We start from the raw sequence: 14689 nt of genomic DNA, 5'->3' as shown, positions 1-14689 counted from the left end.
GTGATAAGAGACAAATAGTTGTTGGAGTTGGGTGAGGATGGTTTTAGTATTAACATATGAATATTATGCATCATATTGTTCCTGCAGACATATGTAGAGCACAGGAAGTAACCAGTGCTGGAGAGAAGATGAAGCATGCATCTCACATAGAAACTGAAAACCGATTTCTCACCAAAATTTGCTGTTGTGTTACAATTAGGATGTAATTAAGTGGTACACGGAAGTTGAGCAATTTGTGATCACATAAGCTGAGCTTCTGAGATGTCTGCTAAGAAATGTGCCAATGTGTTCAACCTATTAACTTCCTTGCGAAGGGGACTGAGTGCAGGTTTTGCTGAGGTTGTCAGTGAAGCTTATTTACCAGAAGCTCAGGACCAATTATTGAGTTAGGCTGTGCAGTCTTAGGACTGGAGCCATTTCATGTGCAGACACATTTTGGAGCTGCTTAGACTTCACTCAGGTTCCTGCATGTGCTGTGGGAGCCATTACTGAAGGCCAAGTGGCTGTGGCATGGGACACTTGTGACTTTTCTGACATTGTTAGTTGCTGGAGGCAATGCTCAACACAGCTGATAACCTTCCTGGCTTTGCTGTTCCATTTAGTTATCTGGTGATGGAGCTGATGGATGCCAACCTGTGCCAGGTGATTCAGATGGAGCTAGACCATGAGCGAATGTCCTACCTGCTGTATCAAATGCTCTGTGGCATCAAGCACCTGCACTCTGCGGGAATTATTCACAGGGTAAGGAAACTCCAGTTTGGAACTCAGAGTGGCAAATGCCATCCTTGTGGAAACCAGTTGAGTTTCTTGTGTGCTGCGGATCTAAGCCCTACCTCCAGAAAAATCACAGTGCATTTACTAATCACAGCCCATTCCATTCACTGAGTTGCCTCATGTTTGTTTTAGAACTGTTCTTAGGTAATGTGCTTATTAAAAATAATGATAATAATCACCAATATGCACTGGAAATCACCAAAGTGATTATGATCTCTGAAATGTCTACAGAAATGTTATTGCTCCTTAAAACACTGCTACGAGTGTGGGAGGTAACACTGTGATCCCTAACAACAGAAGAAAACAGTTTGTGTGACTGTGAGCATGTGAGGCAGTGCTGAATGGATTAAAAACACCCCTATTCTTTGTTACAGTGGTCTTGTACTAATTTTGTATTTTTAGCTGAAATATATATATACATGCATATGTCCTTTCTTTATGAAATTGTTCACAAGAGGGATGTTGCCTTACAGTAAGCAAAGGCTTTATTTCTTGCTGTGTTGTATGTACATAGGAGGATGTGGATCTGGTTTCAAGATAATTTCTGAGAAAGGATGAGTTGATTTCTTATTAAAACAAATGAAGCAGTAAACCATCTCCACGTAAGACAGTTGGAATATCTCTGTGAGGCTGACAGCATTAAAAAAAATCCCACAAAATAGTACTTTAATACTCATCTGAACTTCTCAAACAGCCCAATGAAATTATTTCACACCAGTAAGCTCCCACCATCTGAGTACAGCCCCAGGGTACACCCAGTGGGCAACACTTTTTGCAAGATATTGCAGAGAAACAGGTGCAAAGTTTTTGCCAGTGATTTCTGATTGAAACCATCAGTGAAGGAGTGCAAGAGTATTTGAATGTGCCTTGAAAAATTAATGTCCATCACTGCCGTGGCTATGGCTTTGTGCACTCCTTTCACTCTTTTGCAATCTTTTGCAGGATTTGAAACCAAGTAACATTGTGGTAAAATCTGACTGCACGCTGAAGATTTTGGATTTTGGGCTGGCCAGAACTGCAGGCACCAGCTTCATGATGACGCCTTATGTAGTGACTCGTTACTACAGAGCACCAGAGGTCATCCTGGGAATGGGCTACAAGGAGAACGGTAGGGCTGCATGTCGGAGCACACAGGTGTGAGGTGGATCTGTGGCTGTAGGGGCATCAGGAGGAGAAACAGAAAATGTATCAGGAAAAGACATCATGAATATAAAAGGCAGGTGATGGGGAGGAGGTTCTCATTCTTGGGTGCTGCAGGCACCTACTCTTGTTGGGGTGTTAATAGGGGATGAAGTTATCAGTGTGGTATTGCAGAATAATGGGAGATCGTTCTTAGTTATTAGTGAGCAAATCAAACTCAGACTAAGAAGGGAAGGAAGGGATAAAGCACGCAGTGGAGAAAAGTGCACGGTCTCAGGTTCTGTCCTCAGGAGCTGCCACTCGTCTTTTTGACAAAGAGATTAATCAATGACAGAGGTCATTAATTCTTTGTAATGGTTGTGAGTTCACAGTGCAGATTTTAATGGGAAAATCAAGAAAGTAGGCAGTTACTGAGTAGATTCTAACAGTGCAGAATAATATTTATTGAGAGCAATGTTTCTTGAAGGACTTTGATGTGTGTTGTTATCGACTTGACCTGAGCTCGGCATCTTTTACAGCTCCTTACGCCAAATACCCACTTGTTTTTTCTTTCAAAACATGTAGTAAATAAATCTTCATTGTTATAATTGTCCCTGAGAGGACAGAAAATGCACTCAGTTCTCAAATAAGAAAATCTTAGGGACACTTTAGTGATGAAGTGTACAGCTGGGAAAGTTCCAAGAGTTGTTGCCATATCTCCCAGGGAAGGAACAGAAGGGCTGCTCTTTGCTCCCTGCTCCTGTGCTGCCACATTACTGAAGCTCCCCTCCTTTTTTCCCCTTACTATGCCCATTGCCTGTGTAAGGACTATTCACTGCTTTCATTTTCTTTCTGCACTGGGTTGGCTAAAGATATACCATTAACACTGGTTTGCTGTGCTTCCCGGGGAAGCTCCCAAAGCCATCACTGTGAAGAAAACTGCTGCAGCCTCAGGCATGCTCCTGCTGTCCTGTGCCCCATACCCTGTACCCTCCTTGTCCCAGATGGAACGTTTCACCTTGATTTTATTTGACCAAGAAATGAGTTGTTTGTTTCTTTGGTTTGTTATGGATAGAATGTGGGTTCAGATCCTCAAGCAGCAGTTGTAGATAGCCCCTAAGTGTGATATGTATCCACGTGGCCTTTGCTTACAGGAGTAGTTCCATTGGGAACCTCCTGTGCACTGCTACAGGACAGAGTCCGCAGGCTATGCAGTTGCAGGTGGGTTTTGTTTAGGTGGTCATTGCCTGGGCTGTTGGTTTGCCTTTTCATTTCAGAACAAATTGAGGTTTTTGGTGTTGTTTTTTTTTTTTACCATAAACTCAGCATACACCATGATTTGGCACAGTCGTTACTGGCCAATGGTGAGCCTTTTTCCAACCCTATTAGTTTTGAACTTCTTGCACCATTGTTGCTCACTACCACCAAGCCAGCTGACACAGCTTGTAGTTAATGTGTTTATTTGAGCTTCTGTAAGATGTGGGGAAAGAAAAAACTAAAGATAAAATGATTGGTACTGCTCTGCTCACCCTGCTCTTTGTCCCCTGCTTTAGGAGTGAAATGTCATAGTTAACTTTGCTTTTTTTCCTCCTTCTCCACCTCCTGTCTCTGCTGTCCTAGTGGATATATGGTCTGTGGGATGCATTATGGGAGAAATGGTTCGCCACAAAATCCTCTTTCCAGGAAGGGATTGTATCCTTGTGCCATGTGCTGCAGCTTCACCCATCATTTGTTCCTCTCCTCCACCCACCCCGTGTAAACAAATGTACCGCGATTACAAAGACAGAAGCAAGAAACTGAACCCAGAGATACGAGTGAATAGAAATAGTGCACTGCTGATATGGACAACATCAAAAACGAAAAACAGATGCACAGAAATATTTCAGCCAAATAAATTATTTTAATGGCTGTAATCATTCCACTTTATGCAGTTCTTCTGTGATACTGATAAGCAACATAGGAAACAAGCATTATGATTGCGAATTGGATAGCTTTGCTTGTTATTCTTCAAAGGAAAACTATGGGGGAAAAATCTTATTTTGCCCCTTCTGGTTCCTATAACTCTGTTTTTCTGCTTTAATGATTTGGAAACAGCAATGTTGTAGCATTTGTGGTGACATCGTGACCTTTTGCTTGCTAATGCATCATGGATTCAGGTTCATATCAATGCTGTATGGGCTCCTGGTTGGGCCAATACAACATTTTTTTTTCCTTAAAACAAGAAGAAATAAGGTGTCTGTATCTCCAGTGTGGTTTCCAAATGGAAATAAGGTGCTCAGTGTGAAAATGAACTTTCCCTTACTTGCATGATGTCTGTCTTGTAGATTAAACTGCATTTCCTTCCCATCTTGTTCTTCTCTTCTTGGGCAATATTATTTTTGCCACTTTCAGGGTGGTGAAAGCAATATTAGAAAATGAACAGAAAGAGGAGGTGCGTACTGAGCCTTCAGATTAGCACAAGCTCAGCCAGACAACCCACCTGTATGCCTGGAAGGGCAGGGAGTGCACAGCTGGCCCATCAGAATAACATCCACCATGCCGTGTTGTTACATATTCAAAACCAAAGCAATTCCCTTCAGCAGAGATTTTCTAAAGATCTGTGGTCCCAGAGACTATCAGTTGGGATGCTAGTTGGACAGTTAGGTGTTACTTGGCTCTGAAAACATTCAGATCTCTAAATGCTCTTTTCCTCTACTTTTATTTTTATCATTCAATGAAAAACTGCGTGTTGTAATAGAAGTGAGTTTGAGTTTTCAACAGTGAGAACATTTCTGTTTGAGCTATTTGGAGATGTTTAGATCATTTTTTTTAGTTTATTAAGCAAGCAACCAAAATACAGGGGAAAAAGAAAAGAAATTTCAGTGTAAAAATGTAGCACTGTGGTTAGCAGATGGCTCTCCTTTACAAGAACATATATCATGTCCTGCCCATTTCTAAAGGCAAAATATATTAAGTCATATAATTTAAACCACATAGTTTTGAAAAAGATCACGTGAACATGGGAATTGTTGTATTTCTTTCTGGCTCTGAGAAAAATCTGTTATGGCAGTGTCTTATTCAGGGGTAGCATCAGAATATTGACTGAGCTTTTGAACAAATCCTGAAAATTTAGTGTGAAGTGTCAGATCAACATTGTAAATCACTGCAATTCCATCCCCGGAAATGTTGTGTGTCTGGGCTAGGCCACAGCTGCTACTGTGTGTTATCAGTGGCTTTTCTTTTTCAGGTGATTTGGAATAAAAAGAATGGAGGGATAAGGAATAAAAGGAATCTGAGGTCCTTTATCTACAGAACCTGGTAGGACACTTGAGCCAGAGTAGGGCAGAGGATTGGCCATTCCAATGCTGTCAGTTTGCAGTGAGCCCACTGCTGTCATCTGCCTGGAGTGTAGCAGAAGGAAATCACACATAAAATCCCTATATTTCTTCTTAGCTGCAAAGGCAGGGAGGTTCCTTTATCTGATACTGTCAAAAAATGCAGCTTTCAGTTGGTTTCCAGATGGATTTACAGATCAAAGAATTGCTGGCAAATCCTAGTAAGCCTCTGTAGTCAGCTGTTTGCTGGATGCTTCCTCCATTCTTGTCTCAGTTACTTGGGTATTAGTGGGAACAACTGAAAGCTGCCCAACTCTGAGCACTGCAGAAGTACGAGAGGTTTTGAAAGCTCCAAGACTTGGCTGAAAGCTGTGTCCAGCTCTCATTGATAATAACTTCCAAATCTCAGAGAATTTCACGTTATGGATTAGAAATGCATTTGTGTATTATTTTTTTAAAGGTAAGACAGAACTCAAAGCAGTCTGAATGCTTTCATGTGAGATAAATGCATTAGGATCAGAGCTGCTGAAGCCACAGCAATGTTCCAGTGCCCCACGTAACTCAGTGGGAAAGAAACAAGGGTAATAGCATTCATTTTCAGTAGTGGAGAAGAGGCATGGAAAGGTTCATGTTCCAGTGAGTTTATATGAGAGTGCTTAACAAGATCAAATATTAAATACTTCTTTAGCCATAGAAATACATTGCAATAGCAGCCCAGTGTCTTAAGTTTAGTATGGTTTAGGGTATTTATAATCTGTTTTTTCGTGGGATCCAAACCAGGGAGCACTCTAGAGGTTCCATATAGTGGAAACACTTCCACATGTTTTGTGGTGTGCACTTGCTTGAGCTGGCTGGAATTGAGTGAAAGTGCTCTTTGGGGTGTTTGTTTTTCTGATGCTGCACTACTGGAATATATCATGCTCCATCTGAGTTTGGGGAACAGAGGACTGAGACTAGAGGAGCATGATAGAGTGCTCTCAAATCCTTCACAGGTTTCTGACCACTGCTGCTGGATATGGGCTGTAAAGAACCCCTGACCTTCAGCTCAGTTTCTCTTGAAGATGCAGTGACACTTCAGCTCTGATCTGGTTTGTTTCTGGTTGGCTCAGAAGAGCAGCAGGGGGAAGGCAGGGAAGAAGGCACCGATGATTCTCTTCGGTCATCGGATATATTCAGATGTTTATCTTCCCTGCTTCTTATCTGGCAGTTTTAGGAAGTTTCCTTGCCAAAACCTGAGGAGCAGAGTAGAAGAATAATCTCTGCCTCACAGCATTTTCATTTCAGTAGGCAGCCAGTGGAACTTCTCGGCCTCAGTGATGTCCCAAGGCAACCTCTGGCAATGCAAAGGGGTTAACAACAGCTGAACAAACAACTGCTTGCTCAATCTTCCCCTAATTCTTTGCATGCTATCCAGCTTGTGATGAAAGCAGCAACAATTTGCATATCTGGGTTTGCTTATTGCTTCCCAACATGGAGCCTTCTGTTCATTTCTCTATTTGTTTATTTATTTGTTTTGGAGAGATTCAGCTTCTCATATGCTAAACAAAGCAGCAGATAACCTTTAGACCCGGCATGGAGCATTTTCCTCAGATTCAGACATTAGCAATCAGAACCCAACCCCTTTTTAGCTGTTGCTCAGTGTAACACTGCAGAAATACATGTAACCCAGCAGCATGATGCTTTCCTTTTTCTCCCCCAGCTTCTGGCCCTGAGAGAGCAGGCTGTCTCTTTTCATGCTTCCATGCCCTATGACTTAATCATAGAGCAAGGACAGCAGAGGTAATGTGGTTTTGTGGTGTCACTACTGGGAAAAGTACCACCTTAGTTCCGTGCTGGATGTGAAGAGTGCGATTTCTACACCGTGTTCCCATTTAGATAGTGGCTAGCTGTGTTTAACCCAGCTGAACTGCTCTTCTTTGTAACAGGTAAACAGTTCCCTGATTTGCTCTGGAATTCATTGCAGAGGGTACAGCTCAGTGCTGTTGTGTTTCCACTGCCACATTGAGAAATGAATGTTCCCTGTCACATAGAACAAAAATCAGGAGATTCCTTAACCTCCTGCTCACTGCTAGCCTTATGGAGTGCTGATGGGAGGGAGCCAGCAGGCTGTAAGGGGACACTGTGGGAGTCCAGTGTTCTCCACAGCTTCTCTTCAGACCCCTGAGTAAGAGGTGAATGTGTCTTCATGGGATTCAGGATGCTTTTGTGGCTTCTGCCTGTTCAGCTTCAGGATACATGGACATATCTCTGTAGCTGAAATGAGAAAGGAAAAGCAGTTTGCATCTCCTCACGGAATGCAAAGAGCAGCATTGACCTGCAGTGCAAAGTGGTGTGAACCTGGATAATGAATGCAAATGGAAATAGTAAAAGAGGAAAAAAAACTGTACCACTCAGTGGATTTGTATTATAAAGGTTTCTTGTGACACAGTAAGCAGCTGTGGATCTCATTCAGATTGTTGGGGGTTTGTTTGTTTGTTTGTTTTTGTTGTTGGTTGGTTGGTTTTGTTTTGTTTTTATATTTAATATTATAGTATTTCCACCATACTGGGGTCAGGAAAGCTGTATGAGTGAATTTCTCCTGGACCTGCTGTGGTGCCACAGCCCCTGCGTGCATGAGTGGAACAGCTCTGCAGAGTGCAGGGCAGCTCCTATGCCACATGAGGTCGGATACATCTCTCATTGATTTGTTGTTGTGTTCCTGTTTGCTTGTTTACCTCCATTTCATTTCTGTTTTCAGTCGACATGTGGTCAGTAGGGTGCATCATGGGCGAAATGGTTAAAGGTGCAGTGTTGTTTCCTGGCACTGATCGTATCCTTCCTCATGGCCACTTGCCTTAGTGGGTACCCAACCCTTCCCCCCAAGTCCAACACACAGGGCTGCTGCAGACACACACTGTGCTGTATCCAAGCAGTGGAGCTCAGTCTCACTTCCAAATCCTTGAAGCCCAAATGTCTCTAAGCCATCATCTTACAGCCTTACACACAGCTTATTTCTGGCTGTGCTGTGTCACAAGTGTCTGGACATCGTGAGTTTTTCCTGCCCCATATCTGAGAGTCCTTAAGCTCAGGCTGTGATGCATTGGGCCCAAGTTGCTGTTCACCCTGGGATGGTGGGAGAGAAGCTCTGCAGTCAGGAGGCAGACAGGAGTAACTCAGGCCTGATTTCTGGTCAATATGCTAGTGGTGGTGGGTAGCAGAGAAGGAAATGGCCACAGGTTAGGGATTTTCACCAACAGAGTATATGTGCATAGTGTTACATACATAATAATTCAATGTAGTGCTCCATTTGTGGCCTCACTCATGCTTTTAAGGGTACAGTATTTTAATTAAAATGCGAAAAAGGAATATCTGAAGAGCAGAAAATAAAGTAATATTTTCACATCATCTAATAATATTCTGCTTTGAGTTTTGCACCAACTGGTATTGTACTGAAAGGAATGCCAAAACTCCTGTGAGTTTCATGTGATCAGAAGCACATCTTGTTTGCAGGTGTGGCAGAACCTCTCACTTCCCAGTGCCCCTGAAACTCATTAGCGCTATTAGTGCTCCAGGAGGGTCTGGCCCAGGTTGTGCCACTGTGTTTTCTGTGATTGGGGGGGCGTAATAATCACAGTGCGGGTTGAGTGCAGCTTAGTGCTCCAGTCTGAACTGCTTTAGGGCTTTGGATTGAAGTGTTGCAGGATTCCACTTGAGAAATCCGCAAATAAATACAACAGAAATTCCCTGAATCATAGGATGTTTGGGGTTGGAAGGGACTTTTAAGATCATATAGTTCCAACACCCTGCTATAGGCAGGTACACCCCCTCTAGACCAGGTTGCTCAAAGCCTCATCCAGCCTGGCCTTGAATGCTTCCAGGGAGGGGGCATCCACAACCACACTGGGCAACCTGTTCCTGCGTCTCACCACCATCACAGTAAGGAACTTCTTCCTGATATCTAGTCTAAATCTACACTCTTCCAGTTTAAAACCATTTCTCCTCATCCTGTCACTACCTGCCCTTAAAAAGTCCCTTCACAACTTTCCTGTAGGCTCCCTTCAGGTACTGGAAGGCAGCTGTAAGTTCCCTCTGGAGTGTTCTATACTCCAGGCTGAAGAACCGCGGCTCTCTCAGCCTGTCCTCGTAGGGAAGGTGCTCCAGCCCTCTGATGATCTTTGTGGCCCTCCTCTGGACCTGCTCCAACAGCTCCATGTCCTTCTTGTACTAGGGACCCCAGAACTCTGTGCAGTACTCCAGGTGAGGTCTCTTGAAAACAGAGTAAAGAGGCAGAATCACCTTTCTTGATCTGCTGGTCACGCTTTGGTTCACTGCTATCACAAGGATATGGTTGGCATTCTGGGCTGCAGGTGTACATTGCCAGCTCATGTTGAGTCTTTCATCAACTGACACTCCCAAATCCTTCTCGTGAAGGCTGCTGTTGAGCCATTCTCCACCTAACCTAAGTGCAAGACCTTGCACTTGGCCTCATTGAACTTCATAATGTTTGCAAATTGAACGCAGCTGCAGAATTATTTAAAAGAGATCACACAAAGCCTCCATAATTAAACCATTATGGGCAGTTTCTTATCGCAATAACTGCAGTGAAATCAGCACGAGCAGCTGCTGATACATTTGGGATTGTTCTGTAAATGGGCTGACGTTCTTCATTTGTATTTACAACAAGCTGCTGAATTCGCACTGTGCTTTATGCTTTGCTCTGCTTTTCTCTGTGTTCCACCAGTGTCTGTTCAGTACCACAGGAAGAGGGCTGCAGCCACCACCAGCCAGCAGGGTGCCAGGGCCATGGTGCCTCATGGCTGCATGGAACATCAATGGCATCTCTGCAATACTGTGATTAGAAATGCTGACTGCAGAATGAACTGTTTGCATTCTCCCAAAGGCAAAGGGCATTCCATACCATTTCTGTCTCCCGATCAAAATAGTCAGTGCAGCTGAATTAAAGCAGTTTTATAACAACATGCAGTGATCTCAGGTGGCCATGAAAAATTCACAACAGAAAAATAGGAAATGTAATGGTGTTAATGCAGGGTGGAGTGTTTGGCTCAGCTATGGCTCTGCTCCACTCTTGGAGTATCTTTGAATTCCCCAAAATCAACTTGGATGGTTGAGCTGAGAGCGGAACTCAGCTGCTGTTCTTTAAAAGTCTAGTTCTGAGGAAATGCTTTGCAACATTGGAAGTCCCTTAGGCCTTTCCTAAACCCTGGAAATCTAAGATTTCTCTACTACTTCTGCTGCATGGACGTGATGGAGTTTAATTTGAGTTAAAGCTCCTTCCTCCCTTCATTCATGAAATTTCAAGGTTGGCAGCAGTAGTTTTGCTTACAGACAAACTGTTCTCAAGAAGCTAGGTCATACTTTTGCCTCAAGCATAGAGAGAATTGGCAGCATGATTGGTTATGTTGCCTTGGGAGCAGTGCGGGAAGCTGCTGGGCCTGGAAGTGGACACCTATTCCACATGCTGTGCTCAAAGCTGTGTGTTTTTCTTCCCTTAGCAGTACATAAATTGTCTGAAGAGGGAGTTAAGGAAGTGTCTTGGGTCCCCTGTATCTGGTGAACTGTGTATCTGGTGAGGCATAGTGAAAGTGCGTTTGTGTTTTTTTACCTGCTGAATGCATTTGGGGCAGGGAAGGAAGAATGTGCTTTAAACTGAGCAGTTGGGAATGTTTACAGGGGGATACAAACTATTCAGTAAAGAGATGTAAAATTCATGTGATGTGATGAATGAATGCCAGAGATGGCCATATAAGCTGTCACTTACAGAGCCTTATGCTACGACTGCAGTATTTTTGTGCACTTCGTATTCATTTTTACGTAAGATTTTCACACAGGTTCGCAGCTCATTTACAAAGTGTTTAATGCCAGCGTTCATGCTGCTCCTTCTGGGTGAGGGACACCAACACCATGCATCCATCACAAGGACAAAAGTGTATTGCATCTATCATTGGAACTTAGGCACAGCCTGGATCAGTGTGAGTAGATGCTGCAGTGATGAAGAGAAGTCCATGAGGGAAGTGGTGAGATTTATTCAAGAGGCAGATTCAGTCCTTTGCTGTAACATCTGGTTTGCTTTCTGCTGTATAAGCCAAGATGCTCTAAGACTGAATGAAGTTGCCAGCTAAAAAAGTACATTAGAAAATTGTAATGAAGGCATCATCACATCATACATCTCAAGGGTTAGTGGCAGCTGCACAGACATCACTGCAGTCTTCTAACAGTGGTCATTTTTAAAACAGTTTTCTGTATGTACTAACTGTGGGTTTTATTTTCATACGTTCTATGGCATCACACATATAGTCACTGCTTCTCTTTAAGTGGCAAAATATCTTGATGGTTTAATTCTTCCAAATGCCCCCTTCTTCTCAAAGCAATCACAGAAAATATCCCATGTTTTTGTCTTGTCAAACATTACCATTTTGTATTTCTTCTGTGTTTATTGTAGACTGTGCTGACATCAGTATGTAGACTATGGTACAAGGAGGAAAAAAAATTGTCTTGCACGGATGACTCCTGCAGCAATGGAGGTTGGATGGATGGTTTTCTGTGTAGAGGAGGAGAGAAAGAGAGATCCAATGTCAAAGCTGGACATGGACTGAGCCACCAATGTAGCAGTTGTTGGTACAGTTTGGTGCTGGGGTGAGGAACACAAAGCTGCTCACAGTAAGGATTCTAATTTGACAAGTTGTGTACATCAAAAAGTGGGATTAAACAATGCAGTCCATTTTCATCAATGGAAAATTTAAGGAGAAAATACCCAGAAGGGTGGTCCTTTAAGGTCCTGAGATGATGATGAGATAAATTCACCCTTTCTGTCTGTTATGAGGGAAGAGTGCCATGACCAGGTCATGTTCATGGTGCTTCCATTTAAGTATAAAAGTGAGATTTGACATGTTCCTGTTGTACGCAACTCCAGAAGGTATTTGTTAAGACAGAAGGTGTGAATCCTGCTCTGATGCAGTGAGACCAGTGCGGGTTCATGCTTAATAGGTGAAGACAGTAGATTCCAGTCTGTTGGGCAGGAAAACATGATGTTCTGCCATCACAGTGCCATACAGCATGGCTTCAAAGCCCTGATAAGTGTAGGCATTCTAGTGAAATAACATAGGGTTCATACATACAGTCTGCAGGTGCTGCTTGAGGAGGATTTGGGTAAGAGACACCCTTATCAGAGTCATGCTTTGAAGTAATGTGGAATAGCAGTGCTTGGTCTCTGGGCATGGCTTGGCCATTGGGTTTGCGGCAGGAGATTTTATTCCTCCCTTGCCCCTTCCCACCTTTTTCAGGAGAATAAACAAACGCTAATTAACTGCTGAAGGTTGAACAGCTGAGCACTCTCAAGGAAGAATGAGGGGCTAAATGTTATGTGTACCATAGAACATCATCATCCTATTGCAAACAGTATGTCCTGCACAGTCTCATTGAACTTAAGAAAACATAATTACTAGCTCAAAAACTGTGTCATTCATGTAGTCAAAATATTAGAAGGGGAAAAAATTATTTCTATTTTGATGCTATCTAACTTAAGCACAAGAGCAGATATTTCTGCATTTCTTTCTTTAATCACAAGCTGGGTTTTGTTGTTTTTTGTTTGTTTTTTGTTGTTTTTTTTTTTTTTTTGTGCAACTGCAGGAGTAGTTTCTGTAGAAATTACTTCTTTTTCTTACCATGAAGTTTTACTGTGAGTTTTCCCTCATAGCCAAGCTCTATTTCCTTACTGTCTGCATACTTGCAGGAATATAATGGAGCTCAAGGCTGCAGTGCAGCTGAAGGAAAAAATGTAGTTTTAGTGACATATAATTTATAATTGCATCAGTGGGAGCAAAAGTGATATTGAACTTTCAGCTTGTACATCTTGATAGCTGGCTTCTTTGTGAAAACAGAGTGTTGTGGGGTTTTTTATTATTACAAATTCTTCATTGTACATTCAAAATATTACGTTTTTCCATTAGAAACTGTGTTGGTTGGTGCCACCATCAGCCAATAAACCTGGGGCCTGGACCACCTTCTCTCCTCAGTGCAGTTTCAGTGTGCATAGCTGGTGTGTTTTCTTCGGTCCTGTATTTGGGTAGGGGAAACATGCAGTGACATATATAGACCATGGTGAAGAGGCCCAACTGTCCCCATAGATGGCTCAGTTACACAGAACCAGTTCTGGTGACCAAAACTTTTTTCCCGTCTGCCAAAGTTGAGTGTTCCTCAGAAAGGCCACATCCACAAACCACAGTGTCACCCTTAATCTTCTATTCGCATTCTTTATGAAACACTCAGGGCACTCCTCAAGCAGCCGTGGCCCCAAATCCTTCAGTTTTCTGTTTAGGAAAAGGTGTTTGCATGAGTTTTATTCTTTCAAATACTTTTGAATAGGTGTGGTTTTTAAATGTGTTATTTTATTGATTTATCCATTTATTTATTTAGTATTCAAAGAAGACGTTTCAAGAGAGGCCCAGCTAAGTCTCTGCTGAGTTTTCAAAGTATGTGAGATCCCCTGGTTTCCATTTCACTAAACAAGGTCATTTCTCTGAAGATCTGAAGCAGCTGCAGCACCAGCAGTCTGCTTTTTGCCCACTGGTCTCTGTTTTCTGTTACCCTCATCCTGTGGGTCCACATTTTCTCCTGGATTGTGAGGAAGCGTGTTTTGTATTTGATAGACTCCCCCACAGTTATGACAACAGTAGCAGACATGAGCAATACAAACACCACTCCTGTGCTGAAAAGCTGTGGATGTTATAAAAGCTTATTCCCCCTAGGTGCTTCCTAAGCACCGATCACATTTCATAGTGTAAATGTTCCCATGTCTGCATGAGCTTCTCCCCCCACACTTGCTTTTTTATCTTGTCATCAAATTCTTAGTAGTATGAATTAGTGTGATGTAGAAATGGTGCTGTGGTTCTGGTCATACACTTAACTTTTTTTTTTTTAGGCAAGGTAAATTCTGTTTTGAGGGTGACTGCGAGAACCACAGATCATCTGTCACATGTGTGATGATTGGCTCAAGGAAACAAACTCTGAAGGAGAAAACCAAAGAGTTCAATACAAATTGCATGTAATACAATTTCTTCCTAAGCATTAATACCTTTTTCCCATCTGTCACTCCCACACTTCTGGTTGGGTTTGTATGTTTGCAGTGCTCACAGATGTGTGAGAAAGCAGTGTCCTTGTTGAGCAGGAGGACTTGGGGGCATAATGACGAAGGAATGAGCACCTGCAGAGAGGCTACATGAAGGCAGTGGGAACCTCTGGGGATTCCCAGGGAATGGTCATACAGAAAAGTTGGGTTTTCCTTAACTCCCATTGTCCAGATATTGACCAGTGGAATAAAGTCATAGAGCAGTTGGGAACGCCCTGCCCAGAGTTCATGAAGAAGCTACAGCCAACAGTGCGGAACTACGTGGAGAACCGGCCCAAGTACGCTGGCCTCACCTTCCCCAAACTGTTTCCTGATTCTCTCTTCCCCGCTGACTCAGAACACAACAAACTCAAAGGTA

The 14689-nt window shown here is 42.8% G+C and overlaps 1 protein-coding gene across 21 annotated transcripts in view; it reads left to right on the top strand.

Moving 5' to 3' along the window:
• Window positions 1-14689, top strand: part of MAPK10 (mitogen-activated protein kinase 10) — a 90627-nt gene that overhangs the window by 64198 nt on the left and 11740 nt on the right. For 19 of the 21 annotated variants that reach the window (XM_015861661.2, XM_015861680.2, XM_015861664.2 and 16 more), the window contains 4 exons: window positions 603-741; window positions 1717-1882; window positions 3514-3585; window positions 14504-14686. In XM_015861661.2, coding sequence (XP_015717147.1) covers window positions 603-741; window positions 1717-1882; window positions 3514-3585; window positions 14504-14686 — 560 coding nt within the window. Of the gene's footprint in view, window positions 1-602; window positions 742-1716; window positions 1883-3513; window positions 3586-7944; window positions 8017-14503; window positions 14687-14689 lie in introns of all 21 variants that reach the window. The other 2 variants (XM_015861663.2, XM_015861673.2) reach the window with 1 other exon arrangement.

This window comes from Coturnix japonica, chromosome 4 (genome assembly GCF_001577835.2).
Source record: "Coturnix japonica isolate 7356 chromosome 4, Coturnix japonica 2.1, whole genome shotgun sequence".
Lineage (NCBI taxonomy): Eukaryota > Metazoa > Chordata > Aves > Galliformes > Phasianidae > Coturnix > Coturnix japonica.
Note: the sequence above shows the minus strand (reverse complement) of the source record. Positions and strands in the feature narration are given on the sequence as shown.